The sequence below is a fragment of the Eutrigla gurnardus genome (genome assembly GCF_963514095.1).
Source record: "Eutrigla gurnardus genome assembly, chromosome: 7".
NCBI classification, from domain to species: Eukaryota; Metazoa; Chordata; class Actinopteri; order Perciformes; family Triglidae; genus Eutrigla; species Eutrigla gurnardus.
The window spans coordinates 25,521,101-25,544,970 of record NC_139921.1 but is presented as its reverse complement, the minus strand read 5'-3'; the positions used below and the strand labels follow the sequence as shown (position 1 = coordinate 25,544,970).

The following is a 23,870-nucleotide window of genomic DNA, read 5'->3' as shown; positions in this document are numbered from 1 at the left end:
GCTCGTGCATTGAATGTTCATTTCTCCACCATAAGCCGTCTCCAAAGGCGTTTCAGAGAATATGGCAGTACATCCAACCGGCCTCACAACCGCAGACCACGTGTAACCACACCAGCCCAGGACCTCCACATCCAGCAGGTTCACCTCCAAGATCGTCTGAGACCAGCCACTCAGACAGCTGCTGAAACAATTGGTTTGCATAACCAAACAATTTCTGCACAAACTGTCAGAAACCGTCTCAGGGAAGCTCAACTGCATGCTCATCGTCCTCATCGGGGTCGTCGCCGTAACAGACTTGAGTGGGCAAATGCTCACATTCGATGGCGTCTGGCACGTTGGAGAGGTGTTCTCTGCATGGCCAGCATACTCACCGGACATGTCACCCATTGAGCATGTTTGGGATGTGCTTGACCGGCGTATACGACAGCGTGTACCAGTTCCCACTAATATCCAGCAACTTCGCACAGCCATTGAAGAGGAGTGGACCAACATTCCACAGGCCACAATTGACAATCTGATAAACTCTATGCGAAGATGTGTTGCACTGCATGAGGCGAATGGTGGTCACACCAGATACTGACTGGTTCTGAGTCCCCAGACCCCCAATAAAGCAAAAAAATGCACATTTCAGGGTGGCCTTTTATTGTGGACTGTCTAAGGCACACCTGTGCACTAATCATGATGTCAGATCAGCATCTTGATGTGGCACACCTGTGAGGTGGGATGGATTATCTCAGCAAAGCAGAAGTGCTCACTATCACACATTTAGACTGATTTGTGAACAATGTTTGAGAGAAATGGTAATATTGTGTATCTGGAATGAATTTTAGATCTTTAAGTCCATCTCATGAAAAATGGGAGCAAAAACAAAAGTGTTGCGTTTATATTTGTGTTGAGTGTATAATGAATTCCAGCTCCATGATGGGCGGAGCTTAAATAAGGACTCAGATCGGTCCGTCCAACATTTCTCTATCGACCGACACAGAATGTCCCGATTAGATTCCTGCTCCCGAGATGATGAACCCTGTCGGTTCCACAACATGGAATAAAGCGTGAGGCGAGCTGAGCGGGTTTGATTAGCTTTATTAGTGCTGAGTGGAAGAGACAATGACAAAGTTTAGTTTACAGAAGATCAACTGGAATAAAGAGATCAGCTACGACCTCAAGAGAGAGAGAGAGAGAGAGAGAGAGAGAGAGAGAGAGAGAGAGAGAGAGAGAGAGAGAGAGAGAGAGAGTTCACATATCGTTGGCGTCCTCATTACTTCTGGCCAAGTTGGGAGAGCTGTGGAGGAAGAGAGAAAGTCGAGGTCAACTGGTGGACTGTCCCTTTAAAGTGTGTTTTTTACAGACAGGAGGAGGACAGGTGTCCAACAGGAGGAGGACAGGCGTGGCGTCTCACCTGTTTGGTGAACTGAGCAGCGTTGGAGAGTTCACTGCAGCCGTAAACGACCTTCTTCCCAGGTTTGAACTGAAACAACAACAACAACACCAGACTTGTTTACTCTGAGAGAATACACACATCTCTGTCTCCTGATCATTTCATACACTCGTCTCTCTGAATATGAACGCCGTCATAAGAACATGTGACCTGTTTGTGGAAGGTTTTTGAGAAACATGACATTACATTTATAACAGCTGATGGATGAGACACACTTTAATAACAGGATTAGCTAGTAGTACTAGCTGTACTGTGGTAGTACTAGCAGTATTACAGTAGTACTAGCAGTATTACAGTAGTACTAGCAGCATTGCGGTACCTTGGCGTAGTCCACCAGGTTCTGGTACTCGATGTAGTTTCCTCCTCCGACCACGAACACGATGGCCTTAAACAAACAGAGAGACCGTTCAGAAAGTCATGAAGTACCCTCCATAATAAAAGCCTTGAAAGGATGAAAAAGGATTGTGGCTTTTACTGTGAAAGGACCACTCGGATGTATTGTGAGTTCTTGACAGATTTCTGACATTCAGCAACATTTCTCGTATTTTCCGTTCGAACATCTGTTTATTGTGGAAACTGAAGCTGAAGCTCATTCATCAACGACTCACCTCCTGGAACGGGTTCTTGTTCCTGGGAATGGAGCTGCAGAAGAAGAGGAAGAGAAGATGATGATGATGAAGATGATACATGAGCAGCTTCGTGATTAGAAACGTGGGACAGAGTGGTACCTCTCGCTGCCTCGCAGCATCTTTGGGTCGAAGTATCGATAGTCGTCCGTTTCCTGGAAGAGAGCCAAACAGTCAGGGTTCCTACAGCTTCTCCAAGGTCAAATTCAAGCACTTGCCAAGCATTTCAAGGTGCATTTCCATGCTTTCCAGGCACCTTCCAGCTGTGGTAAACTCCATATTTGTATCAATCCAATCCTCAGTATTTCAAGCACTTTATTCTAAATCCAAGCACTTTTCAAACCACAACACACTAAAATCCAAGTGTTTTCAAGGATTTTCAGGACCCATATGAACCCTGCAAAGACCTCTGTGCCCGTTTGTTCTGATCTCACTGCTTTAAATGTGAAGTATTTGATGCTAAGCTAACACGTTAGCATGTCCTGAACTCCACTCTTAATATTCGATATCAGCACTTTTCTTATTGCCTTCAACGTTAACTCACGCATGGAGGCCAATCTGATGGAGCCAGAATGTACGCTTTGATTTCTTTCATCTCCATCCCAGTCCTGTACCCCCTCCCCCCTCCTCCCCCCCTTCAGCTTCAAAACAACGGGATCTTTGTTGCCGTCTGTAACTGCAGACGCTGTGAAACCTGCACTGTGTGTGTGTGTATTTATGTTTGTGTGTGTGTGTGTGTGTGTGTGTGTGTGTGTGTGTGCTGGGTCAAATGACAACATGAGCTGAGGAGCCAAATAAAAAATTCCCTCATTCATCATCATCATCGATCTGTGTGTGTGTGTGTTGGTAATATAATCTCTTCTTCACCATGAACACACACACACACACACACACACACACACACACACACACACACACACACACACACACACACACACACACACACACACACACACACACACACACACACACACACACACACACACACACACACACACACTGTAGTTTATTTTTACTCAATCCCACATATAAATTACTCACTAGAGCACCAGATGTGCTGCTCATCCGCTGCTGAAAGTAGTCCCTACCAGAGTGTATTTAAACCTTTCTATTCCAACGTGTTGGTGTGAGGACGAAGAAGAGCAAACAAACTCACAGGGTTGGACTTCATCTCCATCAGGTTGTCCAGGATCCGAGTGACCGGAAGGTTCTGGAACACACATCAGCACCAGAGGATTCGATTAATAGTAATTAATACTCAGTATTTACACACAACAGTTTGGAAGCCCATCTGTGAAAAACGGGCAGAAATATAAACATCATCATGGTAGTGGTGGCCTTCATCCTCTTGTGGTGGAAATGAGTATTACAATAACAAACACTTGATGGAAAAAAATTATCCTGGAAAAAAGAACGCAACGAATGTTTCACCGTAAACAACTTGTTTCCTCCTGAGTGGATGTTTGGCGTGACGGCGCCGTGTTCAAAACACGTTTCAACGACCTGCGATCAGAACCACGGCGGGTTTCTGATTCCGGCAAGCGGCGACTGTTCTAAACGTGGGCGACGGGAACGAGAGTCTGACGTGTTCTGGCGGCTCGGCGGAGCGTCGGGGTCTGGATGAGGAAAACAGACGCCACCCTGTGTGTGTGTGAGGGAGTGTGTGTGTCATAATTAATGACTCCATGTTGGTGCCAGTTCCACCGTCATCATCGCTGCTGTCCAGGATTCATGACAGACAGAGGTGAGCCGAGGATAGACAGACAGACCGACAGACACACACACTCACACACACACACGCACACACACACACAGAGGTGAGCCGAGGACGGACGGACAGACAGGTGAAGTGAAGCCAACGTGTCGACAGATTCAGCGTTTTCATCTGAGAACATTCACCTTAAACATGATCCTCATTGACCGGCGTCAATTTTACAGGAAGTGATGTCACGGAGACCCATAGTGCTGCACCAGACTCCATTTAAAAAAAAGAGCCTTTTAACCGCTACACTGCTAGGCGATCGGTGCAGGTTTTTATCGTGTTCGATGATGTTGGGATTTAACTCACATGTTGTTTCAGCACCAAGTTCTTCACTCCCTCCATCACAAACTGGGAACCAGTATTCATCACTCTGGAGAACAGCCTGGAGGAGGAGGAGGAGGACAGGGTTAGGCTGGTAGTCTGAACACAACCCGTTTGATTGATTAATGATACTAATAATAATTCGACCGTAAACGTACCCCATCGGTTTCACGCCACTGTTGCCGTAGTTCGCCGGGGTGGCGGCCATCTTGGTAAACGCCCTGAGAAAAGATGAGAAGAAACCGGAAGGATTATTATCCAGGTCTGGGAGACCTGCATATATATAGTCCAGAGAGCTAGCCTAGTCCAGTAGCCTAGCACCCGTCAACCAGACTCCATTCAGCGTTTTAAAAGTAGTTATCTTGTGGTCTTGCAGACGGACCTAACAAAGCATGACTCAGCACTTTTTACTGATCACCATCACGATGGAGTTATTTCAGCATCCTTTTCATCTGGTTATTGATATTAAATCACAGATAAATATGTTATTCTGGTTCCTCCAGCTGTGGTAAACCAGCCCACAAGGGTTTTGCTAGATCCAGTGAATCCAGCTCCTGGTATCTGGTTCTGGTGAGAGCAGACTGGGGCTTTTTGGGAGGGAGGGGTAAAGACATTCTAGTAGGAACCTAAAAGGGAGCGGAACAAGTCGTATTCAACAACCGAAGCTGTGGTTTGATGACTTACTTCCACTGTTTGATGTAGTTGAGAGGTGAAAGGTCGCAGCCTGCGTCCAACAGAGCCGTCTTATACTGCTCCAGGTCCGACTGAAACACACACAACAAGCAGGTCAAACAGGAAACAGACTACCGCGGTGACAACCGGGGATAAACGCCAATGTACCAATGAGACGAAACTGCCGGTGCACACCAGGGTACTGGAATAGGCACCATTAGATTGACAAATAACATTTTTATCAAGAGCAATCTAAGCCAAATATTTTTTTGATGCCCTGAACTTCACGTTAAAAGGAAGCTGCTGATTGGCCGGTCAAGAATTCCACAACATCGTGAAAGTTAGCATTGTGTAAGAGGGTAGTAGCACCACATCAGTCGGGGGATGGAGGGGGGGATCAAAGGAGAGAGAGAGGAAGAGGGAGAACCACAGATGACAGGAAGGAGGGGGGGATTCATCTCTCTGGTGGATTAAAGAGGGATGAAAGAAAATCCGAGGGTCATTTGTTGGCAGAGGACGAGCCGGAGGCCTGAAAGAGGCTTTCAGCATCCGCAGATACCCGTCACCTTCTGGAAAACCCCGTGTGATTGGTCAGGTGGTAGAGCCGTTCCGACGGCTCATCAGTTTTTTTTTCTAAATGGACCTGTCAATCAGCAGGTAAGCCCCGCCCCTAAAGCATCCCCTGCTTTCTGGTCTGGTGGACTCTAAATGGACCATAATGTACTAAATGAACATCATGCTGGATTGAAGAAGACTTGAAACTAGAGATTGAGACCATAAACTCATGTTTACAATGTTTACTGAGATAATACATCAAGAGAGAAGTAGGACCATTTTCTCATAGACTTCTATACAACCAGAGAGGAGTCGCCCCCTGGTGGCCAGCAGAGAGAAGTAGGACCATTTTCTCATAGACTTCTATACAACCAGAGAGGAGACGCCCCCTGGTGGCCAGCAGAGAGAAGTAGGACCATTTTCTCATAGACTTCTATACAACCAGAGGAGTCGCCCCCTGGTGGCCAGCAGAGAGAAGTAGGACCATTTTCTCATAGACTTCTATACAACCAGAGAGGAGTCGCCCCCTGGTGGCCGGCAGAGAGAATGCAGCTTTGAAAAGGTCATGCTAAAGGAATATTATCTCATGAACATAAAATGGGGAAAATGAGCTTCAAGCTCATGAAAACTTCTTCTGATTGATGCTCGTTGTGATTTCTTTGTGAAAGAACAGAAACTTCATAAAAGAACTTCAGACTGAAACGGAGAAGAAGCTGAGAGATACTGTATCGTCTGAAAGCCTCCCTGATGTCACCGACGAGGAATAACAGGATCCGGTGCAAATGAGTTCTGCAGGTGGACCAGCAGGGTCTCTGGACCTGGACGGATCTCCACGGTCTGAAACACTTAGTGGAGTTTGTGAGTCTTGGAACAAGTGTCGGGCAGCACCATATAGTGTTACAGAGGGGGGGATCCTGATCGAGGGTCCAGAGTGGGAGGAGCCTAAACATATATATTTATATATATATATGAATACACGCACACACACACACACACACACACACACACACACACACTGTGCAATGAGCAGTTTGTCCCAACATCCTGCAGCTCTAAATAAGTGCAAATGAAGGCCAAAGTAAACCTGGTCCAGCTGTGACTCTGAACCAGGTCTCTGCTTTCTGAAAGGAACTTGGCACTTGGTCTGGATCCTCTTTGATGATTCATAATGAGATTATAAATATGGTAGAGCCAAGAAGAAGAGCGTCCAAAATGTGTCCCCTCCATCGGCGTGATGTGGTTTTGGGGGACTCGAAGCCATCTGTCTAAACTATTTCTGCTGGTGATGTCAGGGTCCCGGGTGCTGAATCCAGACCTGGGAACCGATGAGGGATAACTGGAGGTCTTTCATCCGAGACGCCCACAGAATTGTTTTTGTGTTTGTTTGAAACGTGTCCCCACGAGGAACCTGACGGTCTAGGTCTCTGGCTGTCCATGTCCTGACGGTCCACGTCTCCAATGGTCCACGTCTCCGACGGTCCACGTCCTCGCACTCCACGTCCTCGCACTCTACGTCCTGGTGGTCCTTGTCTCTGATGGTCCTTGTCTCTGACAGTCCACATCTCTGCCGGTCCACGTCCTCGCACTCCATGTTTCTGACGCTCCCTGTCTCTGGCAGTCCACGTCCTGATGGTCCACATCCCAGACGGCCCACGTCTCTGGCGGTCCACACGTCCCGGCGGTCCACACATCCCGGCGATCCACACATCCCGGCGGTCCACATCCCGGCAGTCCATGTCTCTGGCGGTCCACGTCCCAGCGGTCCACGTGTCCAGGCAGTCCACATGTCCTGGCGGTCCACATTCCGGCGGTCCATGTCTCTGGCAGTCCACACGTCCCGGCGGTCCATGTCTCTGGTGGTCCACATCCCGGCAGTCCATGTCTCTGGCAGTCCACACGTCCCAGCGTCCACATCCCAGCGGTCCATGTCTCTGGCGGTCCACACGTCCCGGCGTCCACGTCCCAGCGGTCCACACGTCCCAGCGGTCCACATCCCGGCGGTCCATGTCTCTGGCGGTCCACACGTCCCAGCGGTCCATGTCTCTGGCGGTCCATGTCTTTGGCGGTCCACACGTCCTGGCGGTCCACACCTCCACGTAGTTAAAGCGTGTCGGCTGATCCGGGATCAGCTCCCGGTCTGTAGTGGACCCATAAGGACCCACAGACAACCATCACCGGATCATCAGATATGATGGTTTCATGTTGGCATGTTAAAACCCGGTTCTGGTCTGAGTTACAGAAGAGAGAACAGGCTCTCTCTTTGTTTGGTTCATTTGAGGGGATCATTGTATTTTAATATTTATTTTGTAGTTCAAATTGATGCAGTCCATGTGAAGGTCCGTCTCTGTGACGAGACCATGACAGGGATCCTGAATCTGGGCCCTGGCGGTGGTTTTACTCCAGAACAATGAGGAACTTTGTCCCGCCGTGTTTTTCCATAACCTCAGATCTTCCCCTCACGCTCACCGCTTCGTTGCTGGAAGTCGTCGCAGGAAGTTCTCCCAGAAGTCACCGTGTTCTTCTTGTGGCCGAATACAAAACTGAAACCACGAACCTCACATCGCCACATCGCCGCCTCATTGCCGAGTCGTCTCCGCTGCCACGCAGCAACCAGAGGAGTCCTGCGGAGGGATCTGACACCACGGTGCTCCACAAAGGTGAACTTCTCCTGAACGTCGCTTTGAGGGAACAATGGAGACACGAGAGCCAAGCTGTGGTTGAGCCGGTCTCGGGGACCGCGGTCCAGGTCCACCACACTCACAGCTCCAACACACTTCTGAAGTGGTCCACATCCGTCACAGCGGCAGTCTGGACATGCTCATGGACCAAGGTGGACCCGATTCAAATCATGTTAAGAAGAAGCTCTTCCTCTCCTCCTCCTCAAAACCAGAACTGTGACTTCCTAAATATCTGAACGCGATACTTAGACGACCCCACGGCAAAAACTATAAAGAGGAAAGAGTGATGGAATATCACATCAGAGTGTGTGTGTGTGTGTGTGTGTGTGTGTGTGTTACCTCTGAAGGAGCCTGCTGAGCTGTGATGTAGTAGATGAGGAAAAGTCGCATTTTGTCTTCTGGAGTCCCGGCTGGTAAAAACAAACATTTACTGTTATTTCACTGTGACACACAACTACATATCCCAGAATGCCTTTATTCTTAAGGTGTTATAATTAAGTGTTACTTTGTGTGCGTGTGTGTGTGTACCGTCTGGGTCACTGATGATGTCCAGCAAAGATTTGTCTAAAGTCGACTTGCTCATCAGTTTCTCTTCGTACTCAAAGTAAACGTCCAGTTTACGAGTCTGAGGACGGAAGAACCAGTTATTCTGTACTGTGTACTCATACTACTGTGTAGTAACGGTACTGTGTACTATTGCTGCCGTTGTCATGGCGACGGCCTACCTTGATGTGGTCGAGGACGGCCGTGGCCACGTTGGTGTGCAGGTCGATCAGCCGTTTCTTCTCCAGCAGCTCAGGAAGAGAGCTGCGGAAACACGACTCAGCGTTCAGTACGCTTCTACACCGGAGGACTACAGGTATGGAGGACTACGTCTATGGAGGACTACGTCTATGGAGAACTACATCTATGGAGAACTACATCTATGGAGGACTACATCTATGGAGAACTACATCTATGGAGAACTACATCTATGGAGGACTACTTCCATGGAGGACTACGTCTATGGATACTCTTTATAAGGAGGCGGGACTTTTATTTGATGGTTGAATAGAAAACTTCTGCAGCTCTGTATGGTTGACGGACGGATTGTCATGATATTATTGGTTGGTAAGAGGTGATGTAAGCACAACAACAAAGACAAATGGAACAGGACTGAAAATAAAAGGGGAGAAGAAGAGCTGAGGAGACCATGTGACCTGTAGTCTGATGGTGAACGGCGACTCGGTACCTGACAGCGGAGGTGAGCTTGGCGGTGTTGTCCGACAGCATGCTGATGGCTCCCTCGTCTTCACCTTCCAAACCCTGCAGACGCACAACCCCTGATAATGACCCGGATGTTACCTCTGACCCCTGATAATGACCCAGATGTGCCCTCTGACCCCTGATAATGACCTGGATGTGAACACTGACCCCTGATAATCACCCATATTTGACCTCTGACCCCTGAAAATGAGCCGGATGTGACCTCTGACCCCTGATAATGACCCGACTGTGACCTCTGACCCTTAATAATGCCCAGGATGTAACCTCTGACCCAAAATAATCACCCATATGCAACCTCTGACCCCTGATAATGACCCAGATGTGACCCTCTTGCCTCGGACGTGAGGTAAACACCCTTTAGAACAACCGTCTCACCATGATGCTCTTCAGGCGTTTGACCTCCTCCTCCTGGGCCCGGTAGGTGTCCAGCTCCTCCTGGACCGACTCCGCCACCTCGGGGAACGGACTGAAACACAACAAGGCCGTGAGATCAACTCCCCCCCGACTGTAACACCTCCTACATCCACGAGTGCTGTGAGCCAATCACGTCGCTGGATGGAGGAGACCTGGTTGAGGTATACGTGGAGTTAAGCCCCGCCTCCTCTCTGGTGCTAAGCCCCACCTAGGGATCCTACACCTTCTCCAAAGTCAAATTCAAGACCTTTTCAAGCACTTCAAGGTGCATTTCCATGCTTTCCCAGCACCTTCCAGCTGTGGTAAACTCCATATTTGTATCAATCCAATGGTCAATATTCAGTCTAGTTATTATGTCACTTGTTCATCACATTAAATGAGATGTTATTGTCCTCTAAACAACCAACATGATGTTTGGAGACAGCTTTTTACAGAAGGACCACAAATGAAAGGAAAACTAATTCCACTAACAGATCCACAGAAATATAATCACCAACTATTTTCATCATCTGTTCATCATCAAAAGTCATTTTTCATAAAGAAATGTCACAAAATGCTGTTTTCAGTCCCTCAAATATGGAGATCTTCTTTTCTCTGTTCTATCATAGATGTCATCACATACAACACACATTTCAAGCACTTTCAAGCACTTAAGGAGACCTGACCCACCTGCCCTTGTGTTTCTGCCAGAACTTGTCGGCGGCAGTCAGGTCGTAGGACTTCCTGTTCTTCTTCTTGGGTCTGGCACCAGCGGGAGATGGCTCCGCCCCCGCCCCCTCCTCCATCACCACCCGGTTCAGTTGGTAGTCCTGGACACACACAATCACACACACACACACACACACACACACACACACACACACACACAGATCCATCTTCTGAGTTATTAATCCTTTTTTCCTGGGTTCAATTATATTTTGGATCCAAAGTGAAACCACCAAGAAGCAGCAGCGACTCCTCGTCGTCTGACTTCAGCTTAAAGAGATTCCGAGACACTTAATGAATATAAAACCTGATCCGAGACCAGCAGACGGAGCCCTGAGACCAGCTGCTGTGTCAGAGACACACCTGGGATGAAGCCCAGAGCAACCTGACAGAGGATCATAATACCGCTGTTGCCATGGGAACGGCAGATGGGGGGAACTTGGTGTCCCGCAGGGTTGGTACGCGGCTACGCTCGGACTCGGAAAGGAAAATATGAAAGATGGACAGAAGTTATTTTACTTGACGTCTCTATATGAAGTGGCCTGGTGGCACAGTGTGTGTGTGTGTGTGTGTGTGAGAGAGAGAGACTGATGATGTGTTACATAACACATCTATGTAACTCTACATTCCAGTGCTGTCAGTATGCTTGGCACATCAGCAGCTGACAGCACTCTGGCTCTGCATGAATAAGTGTGTGTGTGTGTGTGTGTGTGTGTGTGTGTGTGTCTGTCTCCGTGTGTGTTTTTAATGAAGGGATGTCCTGAAAACCAAAACCGAAGCAGATTCACGTTCAGCCGTAACAGGACCCGGTTCTGTTTCTGGAGCCCCAAGTCCTGGTCCCACTAGAGTTCATTTAAACACCTCAGTCCTGGTCCTGGTCCCACTAGAGTTAATTTAGACACCTCAGTCCTGGTCCTGGTCCCACTAGAGTTCATTTAAACACCTCAGTCCTGGTCCTGGTCCCACTAGAGTTCATTTAAACACCTCAGTCCTGGTCCTGGTCCCACTAGAGTTCATTTAAACACCTCAGGCCTGGTCCTGGTCCCACTAGAGTTCATTTAAACACCTCAGTCCTGGTCCCACTAGAGTTCATTTAAACACCTCAGTCCTGGTCCTGGTCCCACTAGAGTTCATTTAAACACCTCAGTCCTAGTCCTGGTCCCACTGGAGTTCATTAAAACACCTCAGTCCTGGTCCAGGTCCCACTAGAGTTCACCTTCACGGTAACGTTCCATTACGGGGTAGAGCTTACGAACACCTCAGGCCTGGTCCCACTAGAGTTCATTTAAACACCTCAGTCCTGGTCCCACTAGAGTTCATTTAAAGCTAGAGCTTACGAACGCTGTTAGCGGCATTAGCTCCATTTCTTGGCCAATCGGGACGGAGAGATTCTCAGTGATGGAGGCTCACCAGGACGTCGTGGATCAGCGCCTGATAGGTCCAGGTGTGGTGGAGGGGCGTGGCCATGTCCACGTTACGATCTGCCAGGACGAACAGAGGCCTCTGGAAACTAGAGAGAAGAACCGTTACACACACACACACACACACACAAACGGAGACTCATACGCACACAGAGACACACACACGGAGAGACACACACACACACACACACACACACAGAGACACACACAAACGGAAACTCACACACACACACACACAGAGACACACACACACACACACAAACGGAGACTCATACGCACACAGAGACACACACACGGAGAGACACACACACACACACACACACACACACACACACACACACACACACACACACACACACACACACACACACACACACACACACACACACACACACACACACACACACACACACACACACACACACACGGAGACACACACACACACAGTACCTGAACTGCCCGGCGGCCATGTTGTCCCCGGTGAACAGACTGTTTCTGGCGTCCCTCAGGTTCTCTCTGAGCTTTTTGTCCAACTTCTACGACACAAACGTGAGAATGTAAACGTCCGATCGTCCTTGAACTCAGCGTCCACCTCAAGAAGCTTCAACTCACCACGGCAACCATCTCCGCTGCGTTTCCACGGGGACAGCGAATGATCGGCACCGCACCTGAACAACAACAACAACACTGTAAATAAAGTTCCAATCCTTTGAATCCAGAGAGAATCAGTCTGATCGATTTCAAACGCGTACATTTCTGACTGAAGACAATTAAATAATAACATTTAAATAAACAATTTAACTCCCGACTAGATTTATACAGCAGGTTATTGATCCAGAGATATCAGGTTTATGGATCCAGAGATATCAGGTTTATTGATCCAGAGATATCAGGTTTATGGATCCAGAGATATCAAGTAATTGATCCAGAGATATCAGGTTTATGGATCCAGAGATATCAGGTTTATGGATCCAGAGATATCAAGTAATTGATCCAGAGATGTCAGGTTATTGATCCAGAGATATCTGGTTTATTGATCCAGAGATATCAGGTTTATGGATCCAGAGATATCAAGTAATTGATCCAGAGATATCAGGTTTATTGATCCAGAGATATCGGGGTTATAGATCCAGAGATATCAGGTTTATGGATCCAGAGATATCAGGTTTATGGATCCAGAGATATCAGGTTTATGGATCCAGAGATATCAAGTAATTGATCCAGAGATGTCAGGTTATTGATCCAGAGATATCAGGTTATTGATCCAGAGATATCAGGTTCATGGATCCAGAGATATCAGGTTTATTGATCCAGAGATGTCAGGTTATTGATCCAGAGGTTGGTGACAGTGAACTCACCCAGAGTGACAAAGAAACAGAAGAGACTGTCCACGACGGTGTCCATGATGGCCTCCATGTCTGTGTCCTGGAGGTCCGCTCTGTTAATGGCTGCAGGTGAGACACACAGGTGAGACACACAGGCGAGACACACAGGTGAATTGAAAATGTTTCCAGTGTGTGTGTGTGTGTGTTTGTTACCATGGTAGGAGATGAGCTCCTTGTTTTGATGGCAGAGGGTGAACATGTCGTCTTCCAGAGTGATGAAGTTCAGGTACTGATCATATACCTGAGAGAGAGAGAGAGAGAGAGAGAGAGAGAGAGAGAGAGAGAGAGAGAGAGAATTAACAGAATAATCGTCATGTTTACTGAGATAATAAATCGAGAGAGAAGTGGAGTCATTTTTTCTTCTATACAATCAGAGGAGTCGCCCCCGGTGGCTTGCCGAGAGAATGCAGCTTTAAGGCACTTTAGCTTCGGCTTCACTGTTCGGGACCGGAGGGTTTGCCGTCTGGTGCTGTGAGGTCACGGTGACGTTCAAACCCCCGAAATCAAATCAGTCAGGCGCCTGTGCCAAACCGAAAGATGCTCCCGGGAGAAAATGCAGCTCCCCCCTCCTGTTATAGGATGGGCGTGGCCACGGTTACCTTGGTGACTTGGGTGACAGCGTTAGCAGCCAGAGCGGCGCTGGCGATGTCCTCCAGTTTACTTCTGCTGATGGCGGAGATGAAGTTCAGGAAGTACGACTCATACAGCTGGTTCCTCAGGTCCTACACACACACACACACACACACACACACACACACACACACACACACACACACACACACACACACACACACACACACACACACACACACACACACACACACACACACACACACACACACACACACACACACACACACACGATCCTAATGATTATGATGCATCAGGAGTTGATCAAATATGCAGCGTCTTCCTTTTTCTATAGGCTCGTATGTAAACGACATCAGCTGACAGGAAGTAAACAAACTGTGTGTGTGTGTGTGTGTGTGTGTGTGTGTACCTGGCATATCCTGTCAATGTTCTCCTCTGTGGGCATGATGAAGTAGATGGCTGGAACATCCGGGATCGGATCTCTGTCCGAGTGAAGCAGACTGACAAGAAGCACCAAGAACTTTAACGCGTTGTTTTAATGATGAATATTCATTATCAACACAAAGCACAGTCCCTCCCCAGTCTAGTTCTGACTGGTATGGTACTGGTCTCTTACAGGTGCAGGGTGATGCCCATGTCTCTCAGCTCTTTGACGGACAGCAGAGGGGAGATGATGTCCTGGCCGAACCGGTCGTATATCAACACCTGCACACAGAAAACACCCACACGGTTTCTGTAAGAGCAAGAACTTCAACCACAAACAAGTGTGTAGTACTTGTGTGAGTGTGTAGTACTTGTGTGAGCGTGTAGTACTTGTGTGAGTGTGTAGTACTTGTGTGAGTGTGTTACCTTCCATACTGGCTCAGCTGCCGTGTTCTTCAGAGGAGGAGCGTTGAAGTTCAGCATTCGCTTCAGAGCGACTGCAGGTACAAAAACACACAAGCTGTTTACAGACAGACAGACGGACAGACCCTCCTGTTCCCTCAACCTCCTGTTCCCTTGTGTTCACTCAACGTTATGTTCCCTCAAGCCTCAAGTAGTCAACCAGGGTCTCGGAGGTCAGAGCTGTTACCATCCGGACGTTCAGATACGAAGCTACAGAGCAGCTTCTTCTCTCTTCCAGTCAGCCACAGGGTTCCGTATGGACTCCCATGTGGTCGTGTTGTAGACCGACCGATGCACGTTGACCCCACTGACGGTCCTGGTTGAGGGAACAGCGCAAAACCTCCAACTTCTCGCTCAACACATTCTACCTCACGAACACACGTCACTGTGCCACACTGCTCGATGTTGGTTTGACGTCACAACAAAAACCTCGCCACACGTTTTAAAGTTAGAACGAGGGTCCACCAGAGGCCCGAAAAACACGCTAACCTATCGTATTTACGATGAGTTTTTTTGGTTTGTTTTGTTTTACCGGGAGCAACAGGCTAGCTTTACCTAGCTAGCTAACAGTGGTACCAGGACGCTGACAGCCGTTAGCTAAGACGCTAAGCTGCAGTGGAACTGTTCCGCTAACAGCGCAGTTAGTTCGTTAAATCTGGAAGATCGTTATGTTTACGTTATGTTTCTGTGTCCGCGGTGAACACCGCGTCATCCGCTCAACTAGCGGCACATTCGAGACGAGACGCGGTTCATTAGCTCGTTAGCAGCGGGACAGTCCCGGGTCCAACGCTCCAGAAAGACCGCGGGTCGGTTAAACTCTTTGCCGCCGGTTACCGTCTTCGTCCGCCGCTGAAAACTACCGTAAACGCCAAATATAAATCCGTTTCACTCACCCGTCTGCTTCTCCCGGACGGACGCCGCCATGTTTGATGTTGTGCTGGTGACGGAGTGGCTGATGACGTGGCGGCAGCGGAGAGGAGGTAAAATGAGAGAAGTCTCACTCTGCCGCCGTTTCCGGAGACAGACAAGGAGGGGAACACATTAAAAAGGTCTCACTCTGTTGCCGTTTCCAGAGACAAACAAGGAGGGGAAGAGATCTCACTCTGTTGCTTTTCCCAGAGACTAACAAGTACGGAAAACAATTAAAGAGGTCTCACTCTGTTGCTTTTTCCAGAGACAAACAAAGAATGAAAATATAAAGAGGTCTCACTCTGTGGCTTTTTCCGGAGACAAACAAAGAATAAAAAACTAAAGAGGTCTCACTCTGTTTCCATTACCAGAGACAAACAAGGATTTCAAATCAAAGAGGTCTCACTCTACCAGCAGTGGAATATAATTAAGTACACCAGCAACAATGAGTTATTAGGACTCTATTTTATGATCTGCTATTTTATACTGTACTATATTTTCAGGTCATGTTTTAATATGTAAAACTAATATTCAGTTGAATATATTAATATAAATGTTTATAAATCAAACTATATAAATGGAACTGCGTGTTTCCAGTTTCTCAAGGCACTTTACACCACATTCAGTCTACATTCACTCATTCACATCGATGGCTCAGCCTTCGAGGCACTTTGGGCCCCACAGACACTTCACAATCAAACTACCGATTATTCGATTGGAGGACGACTCGCTCTACAACATTATATCCTTCTTACCTGGACAATTAAATCAAAACATTATTTCTGTTTTCAGTTGTTTAAAGTTCAAATCAGGACAACAAAACTGTTGTTTAAGTATTTATGATCCACAAGAACAAAGAGAAAAGTCAGACTTGTAAAACATACAGCAAACACAGAACTGATAAATAACAGGAAAGTTTAAGAAAAGGACAGAAAATTAATGACAGAAATCCATTATTAAATTATTTTTAAAAAATCTGTCAAAAAGCTACTACAAATTGTTTATTTCTTGCGTTGATAAGTTTTATTTTTTAAAAGTTACTTCAACAAAACCTCAGAATTCAGACAAAACAAAAACAGAAACAACTAAATACCAAACAAGCACAAAGAGGTTTGGGTTTAAAGAGACGTTATACTGGAGACCTGGAACTAAACCCCCCGATGATGAAGTCCGTCCTCCTCCTCCAACGGTGTGGGGAGGAGGTGCACATGGTGGCTGATGGCCTGCTCCATGGAGCTTTTGAAGGCCTGGTATGAGGAGGAGACGGGCAGGAGGAGGTGTTTGGACTCGGGCTCGCTCTGAGGGAAGAGCCCCTCGTCCCTCAACAGCTCCCTCCTCTTTCTGACTGCCTTCCTTGCTCCTCCTCCTCCCCCCTCCACAGGGTGGAGGAAAGAGATGGAGGGAGACGGGAGGAGGCTGGCGGCGGGGAGCTCTGCGGCTCCCGTGGCGAAACGAAGAAGGTCCTGTAGGGAGATAGAGCTCCTCCCAACTGAGGGGATGAGGGGGGAGGAGAGGAGGGGATAGTAGAAAGAGGGGGGGGGGGGGGGGGGAGTGGAGGATGGAGAGGGAAGGAGGGAGGAGAGGGGAGTAGAAAGAGGAGAGGAGGGGAGGAGTTAAACCTTTGAACTGAATCCGATTTGAGGATCCGGCTCAGTGAGGATCCGGCTCAGTGAGGATCTGGTTCAATGAGGATCTGGTGAGGATCCGGCTCAGTGAGGATCTGGTTCAATGAGGATCTGGTGAGGATCCGGCTCAGTGAGGATCTGGTTCAATGAGGATCTGGTTCAATAAGGATCTGGTGAGGATCCGGCTCAGTGAGGATCTGGTTCAGTGAGGATCTGGTGAGGATCTGGTTCAGTGAGGATCTGGTTCAGTGAGGATCTGGTGAGGATCACGTACCTTCACAGTCCAGCAGGAAGCTCCTCCAGAAGGTGGCGACGGCCGTCTCTCTGCTCAGCCTGTCGTCCTGCGGCGAGAAGTTGACGGTGAAGGTCTGAGCGAGCGTCTGAGCCGTGAGCCGATCCGCTGCCGCTGCACAGAACACGTCGTAGAACGTGGCGGGGAAGAGCTGCACCTGGATCAGATTCAAAGAGCTACTCAGTCGCGTGCTCCCGACACATCAGGCGCTCAGCAAAGACAACAGGAAGGAAGTCCTGAGGGGAAAACAGGAAATCACCTGGTCGAAGATGCCCAATGTCTGCAGGCCTTCCCGAAACCTGCGAAACCAAAACAAGCAGAGGTGACGCCGTGATGTCATCGCTTCCATACGTGGGGTCACATGACACGTTGTGAGTCAGTTAGTGGACTCACTTTACTGGAGAATAGCCGCTAAGGCAGCTCCGCTAAGTCAACAAGGAACACATTTCACAATGAAAGCGTGGGTCTCACTCTGTTGCCGTTTCCAGAGACCAACAAGGATGGGGGGAAGGGGGGGGATTAAAGAATGAAAATTGAGAAACACATTTTACAATAAAAGCCCGGTTATTATTTTTCAGCGCAAACATGTGACGTACAGCGCTGAGCGACCAGCGATCATCATGTCAGAATGGAACAGAAGTGATTGGCCCAGGTGTCTGCTGGGAAACGTGTCCCTACCTCTGCAGTGGCAGCTGCATCCTGGCGATCATGGCGAAGCTGACCAGATCCTCCACCAGAGCCTCTCTCTCCGCCAGGCTGCTGATCGGCCGGTTGCAGCCGGCCAGCTCCAGGAACTCCCAGTTCGCCGCCATGACATCATTCAGGTCGTCTAAAGACTCCGCCTCCGCGATCTGAAATCAGTTCCCATAGTTTGGGCCTTTGGACCACAAGACACCTGCGACGTAAAGGTAAGGAGGGAGTCTCACTCACCCTGCTGACCCGGCGGGTGACGCGAGTGTCGGGGGTCATGTGGGCGACGGTGAGCGGCCGGTTGGGCGGGTAGTTGAACAGACACTGGTAGAGGGCGGGAGAGAAGAAGCCGACCGTAGGGCCGCGGTGGAACAGACAGAGAGCCAGCAGGCAGCCGGCATCGAAGTACAGGTCCTCCCGCAGAGCTGGACACAAACAGAGCGGGTTACCTGCAGGCGTACGCACAACACCGCAGGTCCAAGTCCCACAAACACACTTCAGAGTCAAATGTATTCATACCCTGGGCGTCCAAAGCCAGGTTTTTGGATCCGTCTGGACCCTCAAACACCGCAGAGTCCTGGATCTGCTGCACCAGCAGCTTCAGGAAGTACTGCCTGGCTGCGTCGCCGTCCTGGTGGCTGCTGGGAAATGCAGTCTGCTGGTGGCCTTTGAACCTGGGCGGAGAAGCGAAGGTGTTGATGATGCTCTACGTTCGGACGAAGACGAACCTCAGAGCTTCTCACTCACCTGACAGACAGAGTGTGTGTGGGGTCGAAGTCGGGCCTCCTCACCAGCTCCACCCCGGCACCCAGAGCCTGGTCCCCGTCCACCTCAACCTGCACACTGATGGTGGGGCGGAGCTGAGGGCCCAGGGCCTGCAGGATCCCCTCAGGGGATCCAGAGCCAACAGGTAGCGGCGACCTGAGGGACAAAGGGGTTCATCACATCTAAAAGCCCATTCTCCATGGTGCGTTAGGTTTGTGTACCTCTACAGCTGATGGAGGAGGGGTGTGTTAGGTTTGTGTACCTCTACAGCTGATGGAGGAGGGGTGTGTTAGGTTTGTGTACCTCTACAGCTGATGGAGGAGGGGTGCGTTAGGTTTGTGTACCTCTACAGCTGATGGAGGAGGGGTGCGTTAGGTTTGTGTACCTCTACAGCTGATGGAGGAGGGGTGCGTTAGGTTTGTGTACCTCTACAGCTGATGGAGGAGGGGTGTGTTAGGTTTGTGTACCTCTACAGCTGATGGATGAGGGGTGCGTTAGGTTTGTGTACCTCTACAGCTGATGGAGGAGGGGTGCGTTAGGTTTGTGTACCTCTACAGCTGATGGAGGAGGGGTGCGTTAGGTTTGTGTACCTCTACAGCTGATGGAGGAGGGGTGCGTTAGGTTTGTGTACCTCTACAGCTGATGGAGGAGGGGTGCGTTAGGTTTGTGTACCTCTTACAGCTGATGGAGGAGTGGATGGGGGACAGGTGGCGTTTGGACAGCAGACTCCTCCTCTGACCTACTTGAGGAGACGCAACCAAGGAGGCTGGAGAAGACGAGGCAGCATAATTACAACCTTATAAATAATAAACATAATAAAATAAATATATAAATAATAATAACGCGAGTTGAGGGAAAGGTGAAGATCGGAGACCTTTGCCGTCCGTGGCCTGAGTGCAGTCGCTGCAGGCCCAGTCTCTGGTGTCCAGCTTCAGCCCCCAACACTTCCTGTGCGTCCCTTTGGAGCCACAGAGCCGGCAGCGAATCACCTCAAACCAGCTGGAAACAAACAACAACGTGGTCTCAGGGAGGCGTCCTCGATCAAACTGCATTTAAGTTAGATTGTCTCATGAAACAGTCGGGGGATTTGAGGAGATCGCTTGCTCGGTGTCATCAGGACTGTTCACTACTGCTGTAGACCACCAGAGGGAGCCGTCTCCCCGTGTTTATCTGTGAGAACCCTGCCAAGCAAACATAAATACCCCGTCTTGGCCGAGTGCGTCCGTCCCTCGGTGCAGATGCAGGTGGCGGCGTCGCAGAGCTTGTAAACCTCCAGCAGCTCCGAATACGCGTCGGCCTCCAACTCCCATGAGGCATCTCTGCCGGAAAAGAACAAGCAGCGGTTTCAGTTTCAGTCTCCCAGGGTCGGATGGTGTGTGTGCCCTCCGGTGGTGGTGGTACCTCTCTGGGATGTAGATCCCCATCCTCAGCATCTCCTCCTGGAAGCTCTCCTTGTTGTTACAAAGAGTACACCTGAAGAAGAACAGGCCGGCGCTGTAGGCCTGACGCTGACACACACACACACACACACACACACAGTCACCGGTAGCCACCACATAGAAACGATGAAAAATCCCTTAAGAAACTCCCACTTTAAAGGACCATCCCAGTCTAGTTCTGACCCCCTTTAAAGGACCATCCCAGTCTAGTTCTGACCCCCTTTAAAGGACCGGACCAGTCTAAGAAACAGTGGGTCTACCTGCACACAGTCCCGGTGGAACCAGCTGGCGTGGCAGGACGGGCATTTGAGAATGGAGTAGCTCAGGACGGGATCGATGGAGTCCAGACAGACAGAGCAGGACTGAGGCAGACTGAGGTCTGAACCCACACACAGAGACTGGGTGGGACTGTGGTCCGGACAGTAGGACCTGGACACAGAGACAGGTAGACCACATAAACGCTCTCATCGGCGGGGTTAGAGGTCATGCGCTCAGCACCAAGTTCTCTCTGATCAAAATCACTTTGACCTGCAGCCGTCTGCGTACTCGAACCACGAGGACTCGGTTCACGAGGACTTGGACCGCGAGGACTCAAACCCGAACCATGAGGACTCGAACCCGGACCACGAGGACTGGAACCACGAGGGCTCGCCCTGCTAGTAGAATAAACACGCTCACTCACGGGAAAGGTCCGTAAAACTGCGAGATGAACTGGCGTTTCCTCCCGCAGGGAAAGTGGACCATCCTCCTGCAGCTCCGGACGTTACAGCCGACACACGCTCCCTTCTTCTTACAGCCGCTGCACATCTGGAACCACGGCAGAAATACACGGAGAATACAGTGTCAATACACAGAAAATACACAGAGAAAACATTGGTAATACACAGAAAATACATGGAGAATACAGCGTTAATACACAGAAAATACACGGGAAATACACAGAGAATACACCGTTAATACATGAACAATACACCGTTAATACACTAGGGGGCGACCAATGTTGCTCTCTGGAGTTTCATAAAAGTTGAAAAGTTAAAGTGTTCTAAAGTCTCACCAGTCGAGCCGAGCGGCGGATCTCCTGTTTGATGTCGTCCACCAGGAAACCGAAGACGCCCTCGTCCTCCGCCCCTCGCTGGTAAACGCCACACGACGTCAGCTGAGACAAAACACCAATGATCAAACGGCGCCACACTTATATTATTGGTTTAATAAGGAACATTATATGATGTAACAGGGGGTCCACCAGGTCTCTATCAGACTTGGGGGTCCCCCCACAGGGTCTCTATCAGACTTGGAGATCCCTCCACCGGGTCTCTATAGGACTTGGGGGTCCCTCCACCGGGTCTCTATAGGACTTGGGGGTCCCCCCACCGGGTCTCTATCAGACTTGGAGATCTCTCCACCGGGTCTCTATCCGACTTGGAGATCCCTCCACCGGGTCTCTATAGGACTTGGGGGTCCCCCCACCGGGTCTCTATCAGACTTGGAGATCTCTCCACCGGGTCTCTATCCGACTTGGAGATCCCTCCACCGGGTCTCTATAGGACTTGGGGGTCCCTCCACCGGGTCTCTATCAGACTTGGGGGTCCCTCCACCGGGTCTCTATAGGACTTGGGGGTCCCTCCACCGGGTCTCTATCAGACTTGGGGGTCCCTCCACCGGGTCTCTATAGGACTTGGGGGTCCCTCCACCAGGTCTCTATCAGACTTGGAGATCCCTCCACCGGGTCTCTATAGGACTTGGGGGTCCCTCCACCGGGTCTCTATCAGACTTGGGGGTCCCTCCACCGGGTCTCTATAGGACTTGGGGGTCCTTCCACCAGGTCTCTATCAGACTTGGGGGTCCCTCCACCGGGTCTCTATCAGACTTGGGGGTCCCTCCACCGGGTCTCTATAGGACTTGGGGGTCCCTCCACCGGGTCTCTATCAGACTCACCAGACAGAAGTAGTGGACTGACAGCTTGTGCTCGTCGAGCGTGATCTTTTCCCCGAACATTGCCGGGTCGTCGTCGGCGAGCCGGCAGAGAGCGCAACCTGGACAACAAACAGGAAGCCGGTTTAATTGTTTAAATATTATATTTTTAATATTCCACGTTGATGCTTTATTCCAGACGGACAGTCGGTCACTCACACTGCTGGTTGCTGCCGCCGTCGGCCGCCTCCGACGTCCTCGCCTTCGTCTTCTTCTTCATGACGGTGTGAGCGGCCCTGCGGGGGCACGGACAGACCACCGGGGTCAGAGGTCAAAAGGCAGCAATAAGTTAAACAAAAATGTACCTCGTTTCCTCAACCTCGAGGGAAAACGTCACGAGGTGGAGGAAAGATGGAGGAGGAGAACTCAGCTGGTGATTGACAGCTCTGTAAATAAAGGCTTATCTTATATTATAGTTTTCCTGTCTAAAGAAATGTTAATAATTGTTACTTATTAAAAAAAATTGAAAATAATGATTATAAATCATAATATGATTATACATTTGCTCGGTAGACTGGATGCTGGAGAATAATAAAAAACACAAAGCTAAGCTAAGCTAAGCTAAGTGAAGTAAAGCGATCCGTTCCCGTCGAGTTTATGATCGAAACAACAGCCAGCTGATCAATAAACACACATGAGTACATAAACATCAAGCAGAGTATCCAAGTATTAAACTAAAATAAAGTTAAAGTGAGTCTTCTGAAGCGGCTCAAACGGTACAAAAAGGAAAAACGAGTCGAGTTTAAACGTTACATAAATAATTACAAAATAGAAACACCTACTTTACGTTCAGGAACGGAAAACGTCACTCTGCGAAGATTTCCGCGACGTTCTGAGGATTATTTATTAGTTATTCCAGTTGTTTTCTGTCTGCTTGTGATTATCCGTCGAGGTTTAAATTTCCCTCTTTCAAAACAAAATTATCTCATTTCCGCTTCCGCTGCCTCTTCTTCTTCTTCATCGGGAGTCCTTCGCGTTGTTTGCAGTTTGCTGCTTCGTCGCACCCCCTAGCGGACGGATGGGAAATAACCCCGAGGTGGATTATTAGGAGGTTCTTGTACTTTTCTTCTACTTCATACCTATAGATAGACAGAAGGAAATATTAATCCACTACATTCATCTGAAAACGATATTCAACCATTTACTTTTACATTTTAAACTTTATTTTATTATTGCCTTGTTTTAATGTTTTTTTTCTCTCCAATGCTTTTCATATTTTATGTAAAGCACTTTAAATTGCCCGGTTGTTGAAAGGTGCTATACAAATTAAATTGCCTTGCCTTAGATCAATTAAATTCTTCTAATTCAGACTATTCTTGGAGGTGGGCAGAACAATTGATTTATGTAAAAATATGGATTCTTATCTTTTAAGATCCTAAATCGATTCCTAATTTTTTATATATATATATTATTTTTTTATATATATTATTGTTATATATTTTAAAGGTTTGTTCAGTTAA

General features: G+C 48.8%; 2 protein-coding genes across 2 annotated transcripts; both read right to left on the bottom strand.

The window, feature by feature from the left end:
- Positions 1-1,067: 1,067 nt before the first annotated feature.
- scfd1 (sec1 family domain containing 1) lies at positions 1,068-15,708 on the bottom strand. The gene is made up of 25 exons (XM_084013044.1): positions 15,613-15,708; positions 14,684-14,754; positions 14,451-14,539; positions 14,244-14,334; positions 13,843-13,965; positions 13,397-13,484; positions 13,217-13,306; positions 12,471-12,526; positions 12,309-12,394; positions 11,848-11,947; positions 10,402-10,541; positions 9,694-9,784; positions 9,284-9,357; positions 8,778-8,859; positions 8,581-8,677; positions 8,392-8,462; positions 4,832-4,911; positions 4,306-4,368; positions 4,133-4,208; positions 3,221-3,274; positions 2,167-2,219; positions 2,047-2,080; positions 1,758-1,823; positions 1,400-1,468; positions 1,068-1,282 (listed from the first exon to the last, which is right to left on the bottom strand). Exons 1-25 carry the CDS (start codon positions 15,641-15,643, stop codon positions 1,259-1,261), a joined length of 1,899 nt encoding a protein of 632 aa, XP_083869170.1. The 5' UTR covers positions 15,644-15,708; the 3' UTR covers positions 1,068-1,258.
- A 749-nt stretch (positions 15,709-16,457) lies between these two features.
- Positions 16,458-23,325, bottom strand: g2e3 (G2/M-phase specific E3 ubiquitin protein ligase). Its single transcript, XM_084013145.1, has 17 exons — positions 23,193-23,325; positions 22,570-22,646; positions 22,375-22,472; positions 21,494-21,595; positions 21,122-21,246; positions 20,700-20,868; positions 20,402-20,508; positions 20,203-20,319; positions 19,875-19,999; positions 19,673-19,766; positions 18,983-19,156; positions 18,755-18,909; positions 18,476-18,660; positions 18,224-18,396; positions 17,805-17,844; positions 17,528-17,702; positions 16,458-17,117 (listed from the first exon to the last, which is right to left on the bottom strand). Exons 2-17 carry the CDS (start codon positions 22,628-22,630, stop codon positions 16,777-16,779), a joined length of 2,241 nt encoding a protein of 746 aa, XP_083869271.1. The 5' UTR covers positions 22,631-22,646; positions 23,193-23,325; the 3' UTR covers positions 16,458-16,776.
- Between the last annotated feature and the right edge of the window lie 545 nt (positions 23,326-23,870).